The sequence below is a fragment of the Thalassophryne amazonica genome, chromosome 13 (assembly GCF_902500255.1).
Source record: "Thalassophryne amazonica chromosome 13, fThaAma1.1, whole genome shotgun sequence".
In the NCBI taxonomy this organism is placed as follows: domain Eukaryota; kingdom Metazoa; phylum Chordata; class Actinopteri; order Batrachoidiformes; family Batrachoididae; genus Thalassophryne; species Thalassophryne amazonica.
In genome coordinates, this window is record NC_047115.1 from 40,475,822 (window position 1) to 40,494,725 (window position 18,904).

Genomic DNA, 18,904 nt, shown 5'->3' on the forward strand with positions numbered 1-18,904 from the left:
AAACATCCAACCACAACTGTATGTCCTTTTTGGGCTACAGTGTAACATGGCAGCCTCCATGAGGGGGCCCACTCCCATGTAGACATGAAGGTCTCATTTTAAGCTTCTAAAAACATAGTGATTCCTTGTTGCAGGTAATTATACACTAATAAACAGAGGGCTATGAATGCTTCATTCCATTTCTGCTGATAGGTGCCCCCTAAATCCAACACATTGTAGCTTTAAATATTTAGATCAGCTGATTGGATAAACAAAATCTTCAGAGAGAAAAATGTCTTAAGCCATCCTGATGAACTGCCACTTAAAAAACAAAATGCAATTTCTATGTTACATTGGAAACTAAATTACAGCTAAAAGTTACCACATCAATAATACGTATAGCTCATATTTATCTGTACACATTTGTACATTCAGGTGTGACTGTTCACTATCTGTTTCTTTTTTCATGTATTTATGTGTGGATAGTCGGTCACAACTGACAGATATGTCAACGTCCAGTCCTTTCTTGCGTCGTATCTGTCAGCAGCACATCGGCATATATTCAGACAGGACGATTACACCGTAACATGATCATTGTCCACAGAGGCGACATCATCCTATTTCTTCAGGCTAGACGGCAGCTTATGATCAAGTTGAGCTTGACTACATTTATTCTCTCAACATATTTCTCCCCATGGCAAACAGTTTTCAAATTAAAACAGATATACAACAAAACAAACTTGAACACAATCAGATGTCTTTAAATGGTAATTACATGGTAAACTGAAAATAAAGGGACGGGGGGCATCTCTTTCTGCAGCAAACATGATATGAGCCAAAGATGAGGAAACACTGCTGTGTAATTTTTAAATGTGCTATGAATGTTCCCCCCACCATTAGATGTTGCCTGCGTCAGACTTCATAATGTAATGAAAGCTTCCCTCCTCGGCCACTCCTCCTCAAACTGAATGACAGTGATTTTTGGATGTGTTTCTGGAAACTCATAGCCAGTTACCATCTTGGAAAAAATTCAATAACTTTACAGCGAGTAGCGAGTCTTGTTGTCTCTTTGCAAATGGGGGAGGGGTAACGGTTTCACAGGGTGAGACTTGCATATGCTAAATGTGCGCATGCGGGAATCTCATGCACTAAATGTAAAATGTACTAAAATGTACATGAGACCAGACGGAAAACATGAACTGTATAGTAAAGCTCAGAGCACAGAGGGAGTGTTGCTTCATTCTTTGCACAGGACACCAAAAAGCCACTAAATATTTACATACAAAATAGTTATTGGCTGCTATATAAATGTGTAAAATGCCATTCATAATACTTTAAATGCTTTTGTTTTTAAGCATTTGGCTTTTTCTTCTGTCTTCTTTTGTCTTTTGCTTTCTACAGGGGAAAAAAGGCCTTTAGAGAAAATAAATAAAAGAACATAAGTACAGACTCATGAATTGGATGTAATATTCACATGGAAGACAACATATACAATAATAAACATTTCCCGAGCAATACTGCCTCCTGTACAGCAACACCAAGCAGCTGTTTCCTTTTTGGCCAATTATGTAATAATTAGCTGGTTGGAGTGAGAGCGAAAGAGAAAGAAAGTGATGACCAAATAAAAACAAAGTGAAGGCAATTCCACAAGTCCCAAAGCTTCCAGAAAGACATACTCTTTAAACATAGAAAAATACTATACCAAAATGAAATACAAATATATATATATATATATATATATATATATATATATATTAGAATCTGTTCGCTGTTTCTATATGAAGTGTGGATGGGGAGGGTTGGAGGGCTAATGGAGTTACGTTACACCCTAAAACATAATAAAAACTGAGAACTTGGACATAAAATCAAAAAGTTATTCTGCAACATTTTGTGTTGTCCTCTTTATAATGTTAAGAAGCTCTACATATTTATCGGCACAATCATTTGCATGAGTTAAATACTGCAGGCATGAAGAGAAGCAGGGCTGAGCGGCCTCATGCACAAACTGTGCACACTGATCCCGAGGCAATGCATGCTCGGAAGCACCGGATCAATTTTGCTCAATGAGCAGTTGATATTTAGACCAAACAAGTCTTCTTGTTGCTGCTGATTGTGTTAATGCCGTGCACGTGTGACCATGAGAGGTGTATGACTGGAGTTTTCAGTGCTGCTAGACAGTGCAGTCTCTATTTTTTAGCCATTTTTTTATTATTATTTAATGTACGGTAACTAAGCCACCAAACTGTGACTTTATACCCCCTGGTGACAATGGCACCATGCTAACCTTTCATTCCTCACTTCTATATGTGCATATATGGATGGATGACCATATCCTACCAGAGAAATGACTACACCAAATCAGCACATTACCCAAACCGTATACAGGAAACCCAGCCAAGCTCAACTCAAGATAGCTTTGCCAAGTCAAATGTTCCAGCTCTTGTCTTATCCACCTGTCCCACGATTTCTCTCTCTCTCTCTCTCTCTCTGCCTTTCTCTCTGTCTTTACCGACTGGTCCTCCTGTCGTTCCTTGCCAGGCTGCCTCCACACAGTAAAGATGGTAGATGGTGGCTCAGCCTCAAAGACGAATGGAGAATTCACACTGGGTAATTTGGAGGGATGCCTCGCTCTCACTGCAACACTTTCAAAGATCTCTGGACCCCTTTGGACCAATGTTGCAAATGGTTTTGTCACTGTTGGTGTCACTTCCATATTGTTGCTCTTGATGTTGGTTTCTCTGTTATTCTACCCTCGGAAGGGGAGGAAATGTCCTATTTTACAAACATTGTTGTCCATAAAATATAGATAGAGGTTTTATATATATTCTTTATAATCTCTCTTTCTTTCCCTCCAGTCCTCTCTTTCTTTCTTCCTTCCTTCTTTCCATCTTGTGTTTGCCGGCAGCAGCGCAACGTGTGACAGAGCAGTGCTACATGCAACCCACACAGCCACACTTGATGTTTTTTTCCACTTCCTCAGTGAACGAGGTCCCATCGCTGCATTCAAACGTGTATTTCCGGCGTTTCATCCGCTGGCTGGCGCAGCAGGCTCCTGTGTCACAGGTGCCGCTGCACTCTTCCCAGGAGACCATGCGCGTTGTCTGGCAGATTGCGTAGCCACGTTGGACCTGGTAAAAGTCTCGCACAGGCTTTCCTTGGCACTCGGACTCTGGAAAATGAGAAGGAAAAACAATTACAAATACAGTGTTAATGATTAAAAGGCAAAATGGACTGCATTTATATAGCGCTTTTTCCACCTGCATCAGGACCTCAAAGTGCTTTACAATTATGCCTCACATTCACCTGGACACACTCACACGCAGATGTCAGGGTGCTGAAACGCGCTCACTAAACAATGGGAGAAACTAGGGTATTAAGGACCTTGCCCAAGGGTCCTTAGCAATTTTCCGGTCTGGCTGGGTTTTGAACCGAGGATCATCTGGTCTGAAGCCCAACGCTTAACCTCTAGAACATCATCTCCCTACAATTTTTAACAGTTTGTGAACAAACTGGTTTTCTTAAAAAAAAAAAAAAAAAAAAAAAAATGCAAAAGTGTGTACCTCAACAGCTCTGTGGTCATTGGTGGAAACAAGCTTAAACACAGAAGCCCTGCAGTGAATCCAAGGGAAGACCAAGAGGTCCCCAAGAGATGGCAGAGACTGTGCCAAAGTTTTTATTCTCTAACTTGAGAAAATGGCTTCAGGCCCATCCAGAGGACCAAACCCCAGGTCCATTTAAGATCCTTTAAAGTGCTGACAAGAAACCAAAGTCCTTTCTCTACACATCATCAGATGGAGACTAAGAGGAAAATGGTTTTGGTGCTCAGCACCAGTTGGCTGATCCCTGCGAGGAAACCTGTGGCATAGCACACATCAACTGGCATTTTGTGGTGCTGCCTTTGAGGACACAGAACCCAAGGTTGAAGGTTGTGATGGGACCACAGCAAGTGTAGTTGAAAAGTCAGCCTGCGAGTAGCTGAGGGCAACTCACAGATTTTGGACAAAAGTGCATCACAGGCTCAACTAAGCATGGAACTTTGAGATGACGACACAGTAGATTAGTGTTACAGTTATGCAGACTGGAAAAAATCAAATGACTACTATCCTACAAAGTGAAAACAACTGAGTGATGAGGTGCATCTGGCCCCTTGGCTGCCAGATTGAGACCCCTGCAGCAGAGAAAACTAACCTGTGTCACACAGTTCCCCAGTGTAGCCACTTTCACAACGACAGAAAGCATCTCCTGAATCGGAAATCTGACAGCGGCCATGTTTGCAAGCCAGGCTGCGGCAGGGGTTGAAAAGCTCCCCCTGTTGGTTACACAGGGCGCCACGATATCCTTCCACACACTCGCATCTGTACGACTGAGAGTCCAGTGGGATGCATGTTCCATGGACACACCTATTAGGACACAGCACTCTGTTATAGTATGAGTCATATACATTACGCGCCAATTCTTTAGACAGGTTTTTCAGTACTTAAAAAGTTTTTAACGTACTTGCTGCCTTGACAAGGATTTGACCCTGGTTGATCACACTGGGGCCCACTCCAGCCTGGCTGGCAGTGGCACACGGGTCCCGGGACTCCATCAGGCTGGCAGATACCATGCACACAGTAAATCTTCTTGCACGGCTCACAGCCTGGTACCACTCCGGGCTTCATCTGGGTCTTGGTAAAATCCTGGAGCTCATTATTGATGTACAGGTTCTGGATGCAGCCGTGAAAACTGGAACCATTCTGAATCTGCCAGAGACGGAAAGTACCAGAGTGCTTGTCCACTGGCATGCCTGGAAGAGGAGAGGCATGATGTTTAATAGATGTGAAGATGGACAAGCGCGATCACAGACAAACAGCAAACAAAGGGCTGGTATGAAAGTAATGGAGGAAGGTGTTTTCAAACACGTGTATCCCAATGGCGCGTATATGCCAGATTTAAAAAATGTTTTACTTGACTAAAATGTTGCATTTGCACCACAGGACGCATCGTGTTTGAAATAAAGGACTACAAGAGTGGGGGGGGTTAATCAGAGTTGGGGAAATGTTTTCTGTATTGTGTGAATGAGGAACAGTACAGGCACAACACTGCACGTCACAGCCACGGCAACAAATTGTACATTTGGAACCACACCTGAGCAAGCCATCATCAACCTGCAAAATGTTCACTTTGGTCTAATAACTGGATGTCAAGAGTAACTAAATCACACATATCAATCGTCACATTGAATTTTCAACAACCAAAATCAAAATCCATGCCAAGTGCAAAACGTGATCTGATGACTGTGTCTGGTAGTTTGATAGCAGCCACTAGAGGGCAGGCATTGCATGCTGTTAATCACGGTAGGTCAAGTGGACTCAGGTTTTGTGAGTGAGGGCATCTATCAAACACAGTCATGGCTGGAGGTGGGGGTGGTAGGCGGAGTGTTTTGCTCTGGGTGGACGCTGGACTGGGTTGCAGGGTTGAAGGGAGGGATTTGGTAGCGGTGGTGACAAAGCGAAGTGGGGAGGGGGGGTGATTGACAGTAGTGTAGTAGTTAAGAGTGCCTGCAGAGGAGGGTGTGTTCTGGAGAGGGCCCCTACCCCCCACATATAGTGGAGCCTCCCCGTTGAGAGGCCGCACTGCCCCAAAGCTGTCCATTGTGGTAGGGAGCCCCCCGTCGATGGACAGGTTCACCATCTGGTCAAAGGTCACCAGCTCCACGGTGTGGAACTGGCCATCGTTGATGGTCTCAGTGCTGGTTAGAGAACACAGACACAGATGAGACACGCAAACCCAAACGCCACGTTTTCATTCAAATCTTTGCTGGCAGTGACACCATCACTTTCACAGTTAGGTGTGGTACTACACCTGTAGATGGCGTGTCCTGGCTGGCTGCCGGGGTCGTAGCTGACCTTCACGTGTCCTTGGTAGAGCTCCACAGCAATATGGTCATTATCACCGTTATACAAAAGGATGCCATTATCCTCAGCTGTTGACACCTGAAAATGTAGACAAGGACAATTTTTCACATTTTGTGATAGCGGTTCTGTGCTGGTGTCAGGTGTCAGAAAAGCAGCGGAGGCCATTTTCAAAACAGACACACTCTGTGTGTACCTGCAGGGTGATGTTAGCTTGGGGCCAGTTTTTCAGATCGGAGAGCAGCAGGTAGGAGTCTCTGTCGATGAAATTTACGCTGACCAGTTTCTCACATCGTGGCCCTCCAAACTCCGGAGGACACTGGCACAGGGCACGCCCGCCTCGCTCCACGCAGGGGGCGTTATTCTGGCAGTCTGCCAGTTCACAAAGGGACACCAGAGAAGGAACCACTTCACACAACTGACCACTGTGAAGAGACAAAGACCAAGTTTGTAGAAGGTTCTGTTATTCAAATAGTCAAAATTACAGAATTTTACAGAATAAATCCAAATTGTTTGGGTTTATTGTGGCATACATAGCAAGTTCCAAAATATGGTAATTAGATTCCATTTTTTGTTTTATTACCATTGTTATTGCCACTGTTACGTAAGCGCAAAAAACTGGATGTATGCTGTTGCTGCCTGTGTTGATTTTCACAAAATGTTTGACTTGGCTGACTGGGCTTCTCTCTGGCACATCTGAAACTTTGCAGTATTATGAACAATTTGGCAGATGTTGGAGCGAGCCAATACACAGGTTCTGTGAGTGCTTGTGAATTTTGGTGTTCATCAGGGATGTGTTCTTGTTCCTACTCTGTTAAGTGCTTGCATGGACTGGGTGTTGGGTCGGATTGTGGACCAGGGGCTTATAGGTGTCTATGTTTTTGAGGAAAGGGTTACTGCTCTTGAATTCATGGATGATGCTGAGTGAGAAGTTGGAGAATCTGACTTTGCAATTGTCCTGGATCAAGACTGTGATTCAGGCTTTCAGTAACTTTCTGGACACAGCCATCAGAAGAATATCTGCTGTGAAAGTGTTGTAGAGACAGTTACCTTGGATCCTTGGCCTTGTCAGTACCTTTGCAGGAGAATGAAGGTCCAAGTCTTCAGAGTCTTGGTGCCTCCTGTCTTACTGAGAGGTTATGAGACTATGATGCTAATCAGTGATTTAAGGCGATGATTGGATTTCTTTAGTACCAGGACTCTTTTCTTCAAAAGAAAACCTGAAAATTCAGCTACAATTTGCCAGAAGGTACATCTGAGATGAGACTAGATTTGATGTTTTGGTGAAAGAAAGTCCCTCTCTGTACCACTTCATCATGAAGCTGTATAACTGGGGATACAAAATGCAAAACATGCACTATGCACAATGTCTCCAGTCACAGCCAGAGAAGCCTATAATTTCTTCTGGGTTGTCTGGGTGTCTTGGTGGCTCTTCTCCTTCTTGCACAGTTACTCAGGTTTTGAGAACTGTCTACTCCATACTGATTCACCATAGAGTGTCATACTGTTTGTATTTCTTCATAACAGATGTAAATAAAGTCCAAGACATATTCAGTGACTTGGAAATGTTCATGTATCCATCCCCTCACTGTCTGAAGAAAACTGGCTATAAAACTGATGATTTACAGGTATTTTACCAAAGTGTTACATTACTTATGCAACCCATCATCTTGCATGAATATTTTTTATTAATTTCTATCAAGTTGTAGAGATTTGCTTTAGTTTTATTTATTTATTTATTTATTTATTGGTATATTTTGTATTTGCTGTATTTGAAATACCAAGTGTTCCAATAATTTTGGAGAACACAGTATTTTTGACTGAACTGGTACTACTTAAGGTGGTAAAACAACACTTACAGTAGTATTCAGAATAACAGTAGTGCTGCTATGTGACTAAAAAGATTAATCCATGTTTTTGAGTATATTTCTTATTGTTACATGGGAAACAAGGTACCAGTAGATTCAGTTGATTCTCACAAATCCAACAAGACCAAGCATTCATGATATGCACACTCTTAAGACTATGAAATTGGGCTATTAGTAAAAAAAAGTAGAAAAGGGGGTGTTCACAATAATAGTAGCATCTGCTGTTGACGTACAAACTCAAACCTATTATGTTCAAACTGCTTTTTTTTTTTTTTTAGCAATCCTGTGACTCACTAAACTAGTATTTAGTTGTATAACCACAGTTTTTCATGACTTCCGTCACATCTGCGAGGCATTAATTTTGTTGGTTTGGAACCAAGATTTTGCTTGTTGACTAGCGTGCTTGGGGTCATTGTCTTGTTGAAACACCCATTTCAAGGGCATGACCTCTTCAAGTATTTTGACATATCCAAACTGATCCATGATACCTGGTATGCGATATATAGGCCCAACACCATAGTAGGAGAAACATGCCCATATCATGATGCTTGCACCACCATGCTTCACTGTCTTCACTGTGAACTGTGGCTTGAATTCAGAGTTTGGGGGTCGTCTCACAAACTGTCTGCGGCCCTTGGACCCAAAAAGAACAATTTTACTCTAATCAGTCCACAAAATATTCCTCCATTTCTCTTTAGGCCAGTTGATGTGTTCTTTGGCAAATTGTAACCTCTTCTGCACGTCTTTTATTTAACAGAAGGACTATGTGGGGGATTCTTGCAAATAAATTCACACAGGCGTTTTCTAACTGTCACAGCACTTACAGGTAACTGCAGACTGTCTTTGATCATCCTGGAGCTGATCAGTGGGTGAGCCTTTGCCATTCTGGTTATTCTTCTATCCATTTTGATGGTTGTTTTCCGTTTTCTTCCACACGTCTGTTTTTTTTTTTGTCCATTTTAAAGCATTGGAGATCATTGTAGATGAACAGCCTATAATTTTTTGCACCTGCGTATAAGTTTTCCCCTCTCCAATCAACTTTTTAATCAAACTACACTGTTCTTCTGAACAATGTCTTGAACGTCCCATTTTCCTCAGGCTTTCAAAGAGAAAAGCATGTTCAACAGGTGCTGGCTTCATCCTTAAAGGGGATAGAGAATCAAAATCATCTTTTTCATGTTTTTGGTGTTAGTTCAGAGTCTCCCCGCTGTGGGGAAAACACACGAAGTGCCAGCAAGTTTCAGAACCTCTGTTTCAAGTAATTCTCCTTTTTTGAATTGCCGCCAGAAAATAGGCCAATTCGTGTTTGAGGGAAACATTGCGTCACATTTTCACCAATAGCCCCCCACACACACACACACCCCCACCCACCCCCTTTCACACACACCCCTTCGAAATTAATTATTCATACGGTTGTGCCCACCCATTCATAACGCTCGAAGAGGAGCAATGGCGAGCTACAGGTGTGCCTTCCCAGGCTGTTTTAGCGGACTACGATCTTTACATACGAGGGCTGTCAATAAAGTTACGGTCCTTTTTATTTTTTTCAAAAACTATATGGATTTCATTCATATGTTTTTACGTCAGACATGCTTGAACCCTCGTGCGCGTGCGTGAGTTTTTCCACGCCTGTCGGTGACGTCATTCGCCTGTGAGCACTCCTTGTGGGAGGAGTCGTCCAGCCCCTCGTCGGAATTCCTTTGTCTGAGAAGTTGCTGAGAGACTGGCGCGTTGTTTGATCAAAATTTTTTCTAAACCTGTGAGACACATCGAAGTGGACACGGTTCGAAAAATTAAGCTGGTTTTCAGTGAAAATTTTAACGGCTGATGAGAGATTTTGAGGTGATTCTGTCGCTTTAAGGACTTTTCACGGTGCGAGACGTCGCGCTGCGCTCTCAGGCGGCGTCGTCAGCCTGTTCAAGCTGAAAACATCCACATTTCAGGCTCTATTGATCCAGGACGTCGTGAGAGAACAGAGAAGTTTCAGAAGAAGTCGGTTTCAGCATTTTATCCGGATATTCCACTGTTAAAGGAGATTTTTTTAATGAAAGACGTGCGGACGGGTCCGCGCGTCGGGACGCAGCCGCCGCGACGCTCCGCCACAGGAAAAACACCTCTGTTGAAAGCCTTAAGGACAAGTTGGAACATGTCCTGCCTGTTAAACAATTTCTCATATACTCACTCCACTGAAAGCCATCAAAAGCCACCTGGATTTTACAAATGGTTATCAACACGGAGGTGTTTTTCCTGTGCCGCCGCACCGCGTCGGCTGCGTCCCGACGCGCGGACCCGTCCGCACGTCTTTCATTAAAAAAATCTCCTTTAACAGTGGAATATCCGGATAAAATGCTGAAACCGACTTCTTCTGAAACTTCTCTGTTCTCTCACGACGTCCTGGATCAATAGAGCCTGAAATGTGGAGGTTTTCAGCTTGAACAGGCTGATGACGCCGCCTGAGAGCGCTGCGCGACGTCTCACACCGTGAAAAGTCCTTAAAGCGACAGAATCACCTCAAAATCTCTCATCAGCTGTTAAAATTTTCACTGAAAACCAGCTTAATTTTTCGAACCGTGTCCACTTCGATGTGTCTCACAGGTTTAGAAAAAATTCTGATCAAACAATGCGCCAGTCTCTCAGCAACTTCTCAGACAAAGGAATTCCGACGAGGGGCTGGACGACTCCTCCCACAAGGAGTGCTCACAGGCGAATGACGTCACCGACAGGCGTGGAAAAACTCACGCATGCGCACGAGGGTTCAAGCATGTCTGACGTAAAAACATATGAATGAAATCCATATAGTTTTTGAAAAAAATAAAAAGGACCGTAACTTTATTGACAGCCCTCGTATTCTTCCCACGGAAAGCAATGTACGCGATCAATGGCTTTTATTCATTTTTAACCGCATCCCCAGGACATACAACCACCGACTATTTTTTTTTTGCTCTGCGCATTTCACAGAGGACTGTTTCACCAACCTTGCACAATTTCGAGCTGGCTTCAGTCGGAATTTAATACTCAGTAGAGGGTCAGTTCCGACTTTGCGACAAAATCAACCCCAGCAATCAGTACAGCCTGTAAGTATCACATTTTCTTTTGTTGTAAATTTGTGTTGCGCCATATTCCTGTTGTAAGAATTGCACGTTAGAATTGCACGTTAGCTCTGGTTTGTTCCTCTAAAGGGAATGAGCTAACCCCTTAGCAGCTAGCTATTTGCATTATTATGCTGGCAGCAAGTAAGCCTGCAAAGGGCAGCTTGCTTATTTCAATGCATAACCTTTGGAAGTCACAGTAACCGAAGTAAAACAAAACAAATGAAGTTTCGCAGATTTTTTTAGTCCAATTTTGCATGTTTTTTTTTCGTCCTCATCAAGCAGCCGGTCGCGGCGCCGCGAAGGCAGAGCACGCGCATTGTGTTCTGCGTGTGTCTGTTTATAAGAACCTTCTCGCCCAGAAGAAAAAAGAGCGCCAACAACTACCAGTGATGCCGGTAATGGCACTGAGCTTTACAAAGACATTTTTATGCTTTTTTTTTCTCCGAGCCGCTTTGCATCTGCTGTTAAAAACAGCTGATCCTCCGCGCTCTCTTTTCAGTGAGAGTAAGGGCAGCCAATCAAAGAACGGCAACCGATCAGCGCCAGCACCTACTTGCATTTCATAATGAGGTTGCCAAATAAGCTCTGAAACGACGTCATTAAGGGCAAACGACGCATTCTAAACCCAGCATAGTAACATAGCTGTTTCAGAGAGCCTTTTAGGAAGGTTCTGAGCCATTACAGACCCAACCAATTTTTTTTGGGCAACATATCACATCACAGAACAAGGATTAATGCCCCATTCAACCTCTCTCTATCACCTTTAAATAGGGGACACCTGATTCACACCTGTTTGTTCCCTGAATGAATGCCACACTACTATTATTGTGAACACCCCCTTTTCTACTTTTTTTTTTTTTACTAATAGCCCAATTTAATAGCCTTAAGAGTGTGCATATCATGAATGCTTGGTCTTGTTGGATTTGTGAGAATCTACTGAATCTACTGGTACCTTGTTTCCCATGTAACAATAAGAAATATACTCAACACCTGGATTAATCTTTTTAGTCACATAGCACTACTATTATTCTGAACACTACTGTACAATCCACCCTCAGTATACAATGGCGTACAAAATATATCAACAAATGTCTTTTACACTTTTACCATAAAATGTACAATCATAGTTATATGTCACACGTCTGTCCTACTATAGCTTGGAAAGACGTGTCTGTAGTTTCTGAGACAACTGTGAAAGAAAACCCTTAAAATATGTATTTTTTGTGAAAAAAACAAAACAAAAAAACAGTCTGTGCATTTCTGTTTTTCTCACCTGTATCCTTCAGGACAGATGCAGAAGTATCCGTTCAGCTCGTCCACACACTGAGCGCTATTCTGACAGCGATGCTCTTCGCAGTCATTATAGTCTACACTGCAGTCATCACCAACAAAACCAGGAGTGCACACACACCTGCAACACACACATGATAATGAACACGGCACTGCCGCACTTCTTAGCAAGAAAACACAATTTTCCACAGTATTGAGTTTAATGTCTTTATCCTTCGTGTTCACACACTTTGGACCATTGGAGGTGATGAGGCATGTAGACTGATGTTTGCAGGGGCTCCGTCCTGGGGCGCACATGTCTTCCATTTCTTCACACATGTCCCCTACAGAGAAACAGAAACATTTTAAATGCTCTTACATGAATTACAGTCTGCTTATTTAAATCCTGGGAGTATACAGGCACCTGTGTAGTAGGGGGGACAAAAACAAGTGTAGTTGTTGAGTCCGTCAACGCAGGTTGCTCCGTTCTCACAGTCGTGGTCTTCACAGTCGTCAGTGTTGGTTTTGCAATTGGGATCCTCAAATCCAAGACGACATGTGCAACTGTAAACCCAAACATGCTCATTAAAATAAATGCATCAGTTTTAGTTTCTTTACTGTCAGAGTTGGAAAGAAGCATCCTCCTCACCTGTACGCTCCCTCCTCATTCAATTTGCAGATTCCTCCGTTGGCACACGGGTTGCTCACGCAGGCATTCAGGAGTGTCTCACAATTTTTGCCCTAAAGAGAGAGAGAGAGAGAGAGAGAGAGAGAGAGAGAGAGAGAGAGAGAGAGAGAGAGAGAGAGCAAAGACAGTGTCTATTTTAATGATTATATTTTCAAATAATTAGACATGTCACACGTTGAGATCTAAGCTGAGCTGCACAAACATGGATCCTGTTGACTGTAGTTTTGTACAAGCAGTGATTCTGACCTTGAACCCTGGAGGACAGCTGCACCTGTAGATCTCCACCAGGTCACTGTGACAGATGCCTTGGTTCAGACAAGGACTAGACAGGCAGGGGTTACACTTGGCCAGCACGGCAGTGTCCACCTCACCTAAGTAAAAGATATGATATAAAAAATGACGTGTGAAGTCACGACTGCTCTTTTATCACATCTCCATTTCCATGTATACCCAGAGAGGTTGGTACTTAGTCCAAATGTGCTACAGAAACATGTCACAATGAGATATTATTAAAGAGCTCATATTGTACAAAGTCACCTTTTACATACAGTGCATCTGGAAAGTGTTCACCGTGCTTCACTTTTCCAAATTTTTTTATGTTACAGCCTTGTTCCAAAATGGATGAAATTTTTTTCCCCTCAAAATTATACACACAATACCCCATAATGACTGTCATTTTTTTTTACAAATGTATTAATAATAATTAAAAAAATACATGCATAAGTATTCAAAGCCATTGCCATGCCATTACACTGTACAGCCTTTGACAGTGTTTGTGAACTCGCACAATACTGAACCAAATGAATAATTTTTTATCCTGACTGAAAAGCTGAACCCAAAACCATCTAAAAATAAGGCCTTGGCTGAAAAATCCCAGAGTACCTCTTTAAAACATCCAGACAAAGCATGTTGGATTAATCCAGAAATACACAAACACATTAAAATAATAACAACGAAAAAGCAATCAAGTAGATTTTGTTTTTCTTAGTTTTTGGGATTGGCATAAAATCATCTGCCTGACCAGAATATAGTGCAAAGAGCTTTTGAACTCATATGAATACATAGCAATGCTTTTAATGTGATAAGCAGTACAATTTTTCCATTTTAACCTCAACAGCAATTCTGGCTCAGAGATTCAATCGATAAATTGTTTGGCACGTCGGCTCACCTTGACATTCAAACTTCTTGGCTGGTGTGGTGAGCAGCAGCTTGCCTTCCATTCCAGGTGGTCCAGCACAACGGGCAATGCCGGGTTCTTTGTAACCAGTCTTCACCCAATCAGACAGCCAGCGCAGCTGACAGTCACAGTAAAGCGGGTTGGCACCAATCGCCCTGAAAGGGGTGGGGGGTGGGTGGGGGGGTGTCAGACATTCTGTGATAAATGATGGCTTTATCAGCAATTCACAAAAAAACAAACAAAAAAAAAACAGGTGTTGTGCATCATGCCACCAGTAGATGTCTCTCTGTACCCTCCCATAAAATCGCCTATGCCAAAGTTAAATTGGTGCATTATATTTAAGGATATAACAGATTTTGAGTTTAATCCTGAGAGATACTTTGTGCCATACAACATCTAGAAGAGTGAATTTCAGGTAGAGTGAAATGTTTGACCAGAGGGGAAACTTCACCACTTCTAAGATGGAGGTTGTGAATCAATGGAGCCCTGTCCTCCTGCTGGATGCACAAACACTCCTGAATCGATGCTGTTCCATTACGGAACACAGGTTCATCTTTCAGATGGTGCCAATAGCTGACACCTGACATCTGCTAACATGAAAACCACTTGACTACGACTGTGGATCAATGGCTCTCTTCCAACCCTGCCTTTATCCTGGCGTTCACTCAGCCTTGACTTCAACATCGCTCTGTGCAAAACCTCTTTGTTCACTTCTCTCCAGCTTTGCCTCTGACACTGATAAGTCTATTGATTAACGATCGATAAAGGGATGATGTGACTATCTTTCCTGAATGGCAGAGGGCACACTGCCAAAAAGACAAGTCTGTGTAGTTTCACACATCCCCAAGTCCTCACAGATACTACCCACTGCACATCAGACAGACACATAAAATTACAGACATAAATAACCAAACCAAAACAAACTCTGAAGTCCACAGACCGTGAAGAATCTGTGTTTGTGTGTGTTTCAGAGATGCCACAGGAAGATGACACAGAAGAGGGGCATGTGTGTTGCTTTAACCGCACCAGTGTAGCGGATTAAGGGAGGGTTCAGCTCATGGGGAGCCCACCAAAGTGGACTACAGACAGGCCACTGTGAGCCGCACACCCCCATGGTGCAGACGTAAAATTGGCAAAGCACAGAGAATGTCGCATAAACTGCCACTTGGCATGCAATTTGTCTGAGAGTGCATAAGCGTGTCACTACTCACAAGTGAGAAAGCGAAGCCACGTCACTGAAGATGCCATCCGGAAGCTCCGAGATTTCATTGCCATGTAGAGATCTGAATGGAATTGTGGGTGGGGAATGAGAAAAAAAAAAATAAAAGCAAGTTTTTAAGAGACTATTTTAGCGACATATGTAGAAAGAAGTACAAACCCATTATTGTGCTGAGGTTAGAATTTGCACACTGACAATCCCGGAAACACAACTGTTGTCCACACTTTTTTATTTATAAAGCACCAAATCATAACACAAGTCACTTCAAAGTGCTATACATGAGTAAGGTCTACACCCTGCTCACCCTAGGAACAAGGACATTGGCATCAGTGATGAGAAAAAAACTCCCTAACCATTTTTTTCTTATTTCACAGGAAGAAACTTCAAGCAGACCAGCCACAGTGGGGTGGCCATCTGCTATAGCCATTCTATGAAGACAAAACAGGAGGTTCAACATAAGCTTTACCCAACATGCAGTAAATCAACAGAAAAGTTGCAAGTGAGATCACCAAATACAACCCCAATTCCAATGAAGTTGGGACATTGTATAAAATGTAAATAAAAACAGAATACAATGATTTGCAAATCCTCTTCAACCTATATTCAATTGAATAAACCACAAAGACACGATATTTAATGTTCAAACTGATAGACTTTGTTGTTTTTGTGCAAATATTTGCTCATTTTGAAATGGATGCCTGCAACACATTTCAAAAAAGTTGGGACAGGGAAACAAAACACTGGGAAAATTGGTGAATGCTCAAAGAACACCTAATTGGAAACAGGTGTGTGTCATGATTGGGTATAAAAGGAGCATCCCCAAAAGGCTCAGCCGTTCACAAGCAAAGATGGGGTGAAGATCACCACTTTGTGAACACTGAATGAAAAAATGGTCCAACAGTTTAAGAACAATGTTTCTCAATGTTCAATTGCAAGGAATTTAGAGATTCCATCATCTACAGCCCATCATGTAATCAGAAGATTAAGAGAATCTGGAGAACTTTCTACATGTAAGCGGCAAGGCCGAAAACCAGCATTGGATACCCGTGACCTTCGATCCCTCAGGCAGCACTGCATTAAAAACCAACATCATTGTGATCTTACCACATGGGCTCAGGAACACTTCAGAAAACCATTGTCAGTTAACACAGTTCGTCGCTACATCTACAAGTGCAAGTTAAAACTCTACCATGCAAAGCAAAAGCCATGCATCAACATCCAGAAACGCCGCCGCCTTCTCTGGGCCCAAGCTCATTTGAAATTGACAGACGCAAAGTGGAAAAGTGTGCTATGGTCTGATGAGTCCACATTTCAAATTGTTTTTGGAAATCAAGGATGTCGTGTCCTCCAGACAAAAGAGGAAAAAGACCATCCAGACTGTTACCAGTGCAAAGTTCAAAAGCCAGCATCTGTGATGGTATGGGGAGTGTGTTAGCGCACATGGCATGGGCAACTTACACATCTGTGATGGCACGATCAGTGCTGAAAGGTACATCCAGGTTTTGGAGCAACACATGCTGCCATCCAAGCAACGTCTTTTTCAGGGACGTCCCTGCTTATTTCAGCAACATAATGCCAAGCCACATTCTGCACACGTTACAACAGCGCGGCTTCGTGGTAAAAGAGTGCGGGTACTAGACTGGCCTGCCTGCAGTCTAGACCTGTTACCCATTGAAAATGTGTGGCGCATTATTAAGCGCAAAATATGGCAACAGAGACCCCAGACTGTTGAACAACTGAAGTTGTACATCAAGCAAGAATGGGAAAGAATTCCACCTACAAGTACAAAGCTTAAACAATTAGTTCTCAATCCTTCCTTCTCTTCAATCCTCAGTTCCCAAACGCTTAGTGAGTGTTGTTAGAAGGAAAGGTGATGTAACACAGTGGTAAACATACCAATGTCACAGCTTTTTTGAAACATGAAGCAGGCATCCATTTCAAAATGAGCAAATATTTGCACAAAAACAACAAAGTCTATCAGTTTGAACACTAAATATCTTGTCTTTGTGGTGTATTCAATTGAATATAGGTTGAATAGGATTTGCAAATCATTGTTTTCTGTTTTCTGATCGGGAAGCACAGCCTCCCCGATCTGAACCCGAGTGGTGTTCAGTTGTTGGACTTCTGTGCTAGTCACAGTTTGTCCATCACAAAAACCATGTTCGAGCACAAGGGTGTTCATAAGTGCACGTGGCACCAGGACACCCTGAGCCAGAGGACGATGATCGACTTTGTAGTCGTATCATCTGACCTTCGGCCGCGTGTCTCGGACACTCGAGTGAGGAGAGGGGCTGAGCTGTTGACCGATCACCACCTAGTGGAAGGTTGGATCCGCTGTGAGGGGAGGAAGCCGGTCAGACCTGGCAGACCCAAATGTATCGTGAGGGTCTGCTGGGAATGACTGGCGGAACCCTCTGTCAGCGAGGTCTTCAACTCCCACCTCTGGGAGAGCTTCTCCCAGATCCCGGGGGAGAGTGGAGACATGGAGTCCGAGTGGACCATGTTCTCCACCTCCATTGTCAATGCGGCCGCTCGTAGCTGTGGTCACAAGGTCTCTGGTGCCTGTCGCGGCGGCAATCCCCGAACCCGGTGGTGGACACCGGAAGTAAGGGATGCCGTCAAGCTGAAGAAGGAGTCCTACTTGTCTTTGTTGGTAGGTGGGACCCCGGAGGCAGCTGACAGGTACCGGCAGGCCAAGTGTGCCGCAGCCCGTGCGGTCACAGAGGCATAAACTCGGGTCTGGGAGGAGTTCGGGGAGGCCATGGAGGAGGACTATCGGTCGGCCTCGAAGAAATTCTGGCAAACCGTCCAACGCCTCAGGAGGTGGAAGCAGCTCTCCACCAGCACTGCCTACGGTGTGGATGGGGAGCTGTTGACCCTGACTGGGGATGTTGTCGGGCGGTTGAAGGAATACTTTGAGGATCTCCTCAATCGCATCGTCACGTCTTCCGAAGAGGAAGCAGAGACTGGGGACTCAGAGGCGGACTCATCCATTACCCAGGCCAAAGTCACCAAGGTGGTTAGAAAGCTCCTCGGTGGCAAGGCTCCTGGGGTGGATGAAATCCGTCCTGAGTACCTTAAGTCTCTGGATGTTGTGGGACTGTTTTGGCTAGGGATGGGTATTGATAAGATATCGATATCGATGCCATTATCGATTCTGCTTATCAATCCGATTCCTTATCGATTCCCTTATCGATACCTCTTGTGAATTTTGTACTAAAAGTAGGCTTTACAGGTTTTCTATGTATTTCATTGAGTCTTAAAGTAAATAAATATGAAATTGGTCACTGTATCTTTGATCTCTGGACTTAAATAAAAATAAACAAAATGGTGTTTCGCTTTGAAGTTATTAATTCTGACTGGATTCTATCGTTCTAACTTGACTCGGCAGAGAGCCGCACAGCATTTGGAGCTGTGTGAACAGAACGGAGGACGATTTTGATTTCTTTCTCGCAACAAGACAGGAGGCCCAGTTAGTAACTTTAATCCACACAAAAGTGACTCACAATTGACATATTCAGGGATGAAAGTGGTGAAAAACAAAAAAAAAAAGCTGAAACCCAAAATTACCCCCCAACACCACACACACGAAAATGTTTGAATTCTAGAAGCTCTGAAATGCAATCTGGGACTATTCCAGACAATAAACTGCAGTGAGTGCAGCATCCATTTAGTGAGAAAAAAAAAACTTTCCTTATTCAAATTCATTCCAGTAGTA

General features: G+C 43.2%; 1 protein-coding gene across 1 annotated transcript in view; it reads right to left on the reverse strand.

The window, feature by feature from the left end:
• Nucleotides 1-260: 260 nt before the first annotated feature.
• slit1a (slit homolog 1a (Drosophila)) overlaps nt 261-18,904 on the reverse strand; it is a 290,699-nt gene continuing 272,055 nt past the window's right edge. Inside the window, 13 exon segments of the mRNA XM_034184458.1 lie at nt 261-3,148; nt 4,168-4,379; nt 4,477-4,765; nt 5,556-5,710; nt 5,824-5,954; nt 6,070-6,298; nt 12,107-12,244; nt 12,353-12,446; nt 12,527-12,666; nt 12,752-12,843; nt 13,037-13,161; nt 13,959-14,122; nt 15,179-15,250. Of these exon segments, the coding sequence (XP_034040349.1) occupies nt 2,910-3,148; nt 4,168-4,379; nt 4,477-4,765; nt 5,556-5,710; nt 5,824-5,954; nt 6,070-6,298; nt 12,107-12,244; nt 12,353-12,446; nt 12,527-12,666; nt 12,752-12,843; nt 13,037-13,161; nt 13,959-14,122; nt 15,179-15,250 (2,080 nt within the window). The 3' untranslated portion in view covers nt 261-2,909.